This window comes from Erigeron canadensis, chromosome 8 (genome assembly GCF_010389155.1).
Source record: "Erigeron canadensis isolate Cc75 chromosome 8, C_canadensis_v1, whole genome shotgun sequence".
Lineage (NCBI taxonomy): Eukaryota > Viridiplantae > Streptophyta > Magnoliopsida > Asterales > Asteraceae > Erigeron > Erigeron canadensis.
The window spans coordinates 6,666,162-6,671,633 of NC_057768.1; the positions used below are offsets into that span (position 1 = coordinate 6,666,162).

The 5,472-nt window shown below is 31.6% G+C and overlaps 1 protein-coding gene across 1 annotated transcript; it reads left to right on the forward strand.

The window, feature by feature from the left end:
- Positions 1–3,488: 3,488 nt before the first annotated feature.
- Positions 3,489–4,635, forward strand: LOC122580494 (transcription repressor OFP7-like). Its single transcript, XM_043752771.1, has one exon. The coding sequence runs from the start codon at positions 3,489–3,491 to the stop codon at positions 4,527–4,529; it is 1,041 nt and encodes a 346-aa protein (XP_043608706.1). The 3' UTR covers positions 4,530–4,635.
- The last annotated feature ends 837 nt before the right edge of the window (positions 4,636–5,472 follow it).

A 5,472-nucleotide genomic window follows, 5' to 3' on the forward strand; every position in this document is an offset into this window, starting at 1 on the left:
GTTAGTAGATACATTGGAGATATCCTTAATATAAGTGGAAGTTTGAAATTGATTTTAGATGAAATTATTCTATAACTGTAATAGCAAATGTAAATAATAAAAAAATATTTGACTATAAAAATGATTATTTGCATTTAATTAAGAAAAAAACGTAATTTTAAAAACGCAACTAAGGACATGATTTTTCAATACAAGTAGACACTTTGTTGTTAAAAGAAACACCAGTTATGGATTAGGGGAAAAAGAATAAAAAATCTTAGTTATGTTTTCATTATATTAGTTGATAGATGTTAATTCAACATACCCCAAGTACACTTGTTTTGATTTATATTTCATTCGTTAATGAAATATATCATTCTTAGAAAAAATCGTAATCTTATTATAACTTAATCAATTTACTAAAACATATACTATCATTGATTCCATTGAACAGCAATTTGTGCCGGAAGGTTCGGAAATACTCGTAAAAAAAAAAAAACGAATGAAAAGCTTATTGCAAGAAGACAATTTAGTGAGCAAAGAGAGATGTAGTTTGCCATGCACTTTGAGCCAAACAACCCCTGTATTTGACATTTGACTTGTTAGAGTCTAACATATCAAACATCAAGATAAATAATAATATAATTTATATAAAGCACAGGAAAAACAAATGCTCATGTAATCAAGGCTTACAATTGTCGTCCTCTTGTGTTTGGAACCTTTTGCATTGCACTGTATGCATTTTCTTGCTACTTTGCTAGGTGTACATCATGTACTATACATCATATCTATACCTATAACTTGTTTGGGTATTTTCTTTCTAAATGGTAAAGTATCATACTTTCATTCCTATATTAAAGGAATGTGTTGTATAAAATCTAGGATTTTCCCAAAACTCTTCCTTTGATCCACTTTTGACGTGCGTATGTTTACGGTTTACCCCTCTAAAAAACATTTTTATATACATGTTAGATTTAATTTCAAAATTCTGTGTTTTGTTTACATTTGTAGTTAGACGTAAACCACAAATTGAACAAACTACATAGACTAATCTTGCATGCTATTAACTCTACAATCTAAAATGACATTGCCTAGCCTATTTATCTTTGTTATTATCACCAACAAATAGTAAATTACTAATGAAGTCGAAATTTTTCCAAAAACTATTGACTGCAAGACAAGCAATTTAACCGGCCATATCTAGATTTTTTTTTATCAAAAAATCATTTTTTTCTTTTACTTTGTAATATTGTTTAAACCATATATATAAAGAAAAGAAAAAAAAGAGAGTTGAGATATACTTGGATATTATGGAATAGTGATTGATCGGTCAATACGTGAGCTGTGTCGAACTCAACAGTTCATGCATGCTCACTTACTAAGTCAAATTACAACAGTGTCAACACTCGACATTTTATTATTATATTAATTTGTATATAAACTATGTACAATATGTAGATACTCGCTTAAGTCTTAACTCTTATGTGCTAACATTCATTATTTTTTTTTTTGTTGTATTTTTATTAAGTTTAGAGAGAAATTACTTGAGTACCCAAACAAGGTTTTGATATACGCTTTTATTGAATTTATTTCATGTTACTACCCTGTCAATCACAAATTTCTCCTTGTCATTTTATAAATCCGCAAGATCTTCCTTGCAATTTTACTATATCGAGATATCTTACTGTCATTATCATGCCATAAACTCAAAGTTGATAGAGTTTTATTAAAGCATTTGATTTTTTTCAAGAATTAGATAAGGATTGATTTGATTTATGAAAATGTATACCTGGCATAATTTTACAAGGCTAGCTGGTCATTTTGATGTATCATATTCTCTTTGAATAAATAAATAAAAAATAATAATGTATCGTTTAACAAAACTCTGTTAATAACTTTCTAACAATATAAATATGATATTTAATAAAACGAAATCATAAGATTAGGAATAAATATTAGTACGTAGATTATTTGAGGCAAAAACTTAAGTGGTATTTCAGTACTCCTATGAGCAATATTTTAAATACCGGTATATACCGGCCGGTATTACCGGTATTTGAGAGTACTCCGGTATTTAAATCCCGGTATTTTCATTATTTCATACCGGCCGGTATTTTCCGGTATTATCGTTCCGGTATTTCCGGTATTTTCATTTTTTTTTTGAAATTTTTTTAAATATTTATTTATGATACTTTAATGTTAGTTATTGTTATTTGTGTAATTTAAACCTTATATTATGTTATGAAATACCTATTTGTAATTATTTTTGAGTAATTATAATTGTTTTTTTTACTATTTTCGTTAAATTGTAACAAATTTTGTAGAATAATAATAAACTAAATTAAAATAGTCGTTCCAGCCGGTATTTTCGGTAATTCCGATAATACCGGTAATACCGGAAATTTTTTTCATACCAGTATGATTAAAATACCGGTTTTTAAAACATTGCCTATGAGGATCTCGAGCCTAGGGAGACTTAGGTTTGAATTCCGATGTACCAATGTTTACTCCTAGTAATCGTCATGTCGTTTGACAGATTAATAGGAGTTTTTCATTTCTCTATCATTCGAGAGTTAAGAAAAGAAAAAATATGTAAATTGCACTTAAAAAAGAATCATTAGAAGGTTTTGTTAAAAATATATCATTACTCACAAATTTAACATGTGTCTTTTAAGGCCATATCCAAACAAAATCTATATCTATACATTTATAAAACATTATAATCTATACTACTTATATAAACAAACTACTCCCTTTCTCATTTAACTCTCTACCTTTGAATTACCTAATATACCCTCTACATTTAAACTACCTCCACACACCTTATCCTTGAAATTCTGAAATTACTCTTAATAAAAAAAACTCCACAATTACCTAAACTCCCTATTGTTATAAAATTCCCATTAACTCTAAAATTATTATTGCTATGGATAAAAAAAAAACATCTTAATTGTCATAAATTATATTACAAAATGTTTAAACAATAATTGTTTTTTTATAACTTACGAAATTACGAACCAATTATGTCCTTTGTATAAATGTTAATCTTTGACTATTTATTTTTTTAATTGCCCTAGTTACCTTCCTTACAATTGTAAGTGGTTATTTTTCATGGTTAATGTTTGCACTTCATTATCTTTTGCACCTAATACGCGACTTATTTTTAGAATGATATATATAGTTAGATCCTGCATTGACACATCTCATGAAAGTAAATTGAACTTTATAAACCGTTACGGTGTCTAAATCATTATACACCGTCTCGTTATACACCGTCGCCGCTGCAACGTGCAAGCCCCACTCTAGTTTATAATAAACTAAACAACCAATTTACATCTGGTCTTCCCCTGTTGACCCAGTTCCTACAATGACCCCTTTGCTCTTTATATCAAGCCAGTTGCCCATCCTCTTATAAAATCTTTCCCTTTCACAATTCTTCATTTTCAATTTTCACACCCCAAAAAAACCAAACACACAAAAACACTCTCTTTCTCTCAAACAAAAATAAAATGCCAAAATTCAAGCTGAAAATCTTCAAATCATGTCGCTCAAAAGACCCTTCTACTCTCCCAATTCCAATTACACCACCCAAAAACCACCACCACCACCACCAACCACACCGATCTTCTTTCAAAAGCCATGTCTCATCCGCTTTCGGATGTGGGTCCAAATCCATCGACAATTCCGACTCAGACAACTATTTCCAATGGCAAGAAGACGACCAATGGCACGTCGTCGCTAAAATCTACGACGTCGAATCGCCTAGAAAAAAAATCTACAACTCATCTGTCTCCGAGGATAACAACTCGGATGACGATGATGATGTTTTCCCACTTCCATTACTTCCTCTACCACGCCTAGTCGTTAATAAAAGACAACGTAGGCGTGGTAGTAAAAAAATAATGAATATTAATGGGAAGTCAAAAAACATGATTGGTTGTTTCGATACTGAAAGAACCAGTAATAATGTTGAAACAGAAACCGAAACCGAAAGTTTGATTTCTTCTTCTAGAAGCTTCTCAACCGATTCATCAACTGATTTTAATCCACAACTAGAAACCATCCGTGAAAATTCGGTTACTACTACAAACAGACACAAACCGAAAAAGAAGCGGCCCACTTCTTTTTCAAAACGTACTAAGCGTGTTTATAAAAATGGAATGTTGACATTTTCTTGTAAAAGTGGTTCTGGTTCCAGCGGTACTGCTGGAACCGGGACCACTAGTGCCTCGCCGGAGTGGGGATCTCCAGCGAGGCTTTCGGTATTTAAGAAAATGATACCGTGTAATGTGGAAGGAAAAATTAAGGAAAGTTTTGCAATAGTGAAAAAGTCAGAAGATCCATATGATGATTTTAAGAAGTCAATGTTGGAGATGATAATGGAGAAACAAATGTATGAAGAGAGTGATTTGGAACAGCTTTTACAATGTTTCTTGTCTTTAAATTCAAGGTTTCATCATGGGGTCATTGTGGAAGCTTTTTCGGAGATTTGGGACACCATGTTTGGTGCTATTAATGATGATCATGATCATGATTTAACTTCTTCATAATGAAATGTATGTATATCAGTATATGTATATGTAGATTTATTATTACCATCACTACTCTAAAGTCAACAAATTAATCCCATGTTCATGTTATTATCATTATATCTAAGAATCTAACTAATTATTATAATATATGTATGATAAAATATATAAGTAAATGGATAACAAATATGTTTTTATATATAAACTTTATTTGTCATATTTTTTGTAAGCATATCAAATTATTATTATTAGTTAACAATTTTCTGATTATGTTATGAGTTATAAATGTGCAATTAACATCGATAAGACCACCAAATAGTAGTTTCCTACTTTCCTATACTTTTTGTCTTTGGGGTTTGAACCGCGTTATTTATTCATTTGATGGTTTTATGAAGATGCTTATGCAAATCACATTGACATGACGATACGACGAATGTCAAATCTTGAACACACCACATGTACATAGATATTGTGTATATGAAACAACGAAAAGGTTACTTCAATTTCACATGGCTTATCTTCCCTTGTCAAAAGCACAATTTTTTGTGTACAAACTTAAAATTAATGATGATGCGGTCGTTGACCAACGAGTCCCATGGTGAAACCACTTCAGGGGTTGGTGATGAATCGGTTACACTATTAGGAACAAGGCGTTTGTATCCCAAAAAGTACCCAAGAACGCCTGAAAACGCCTGGAGAACACCAGGAACACCGTCCCGGCGGCGTTCTCAAAGGAAATTCGGCAGGTAGTGACTCTTCAGGGACAGAAGGAAGTTGAGAGTCTCCACGGGCCATTTTAATTCTTTTTTTTCTTCCCCATACAACCCCTTCCAAGAAACTCCTTCCAAATAACCCTTTACTCCAAAGAAACCCCTTCCTTCATGATGGCATCCTACATGGCAACAAAAATACAAGAACCCCTCACTTGAGAACCCCTTACTCCTAATAGCCTTATCACTAGCTC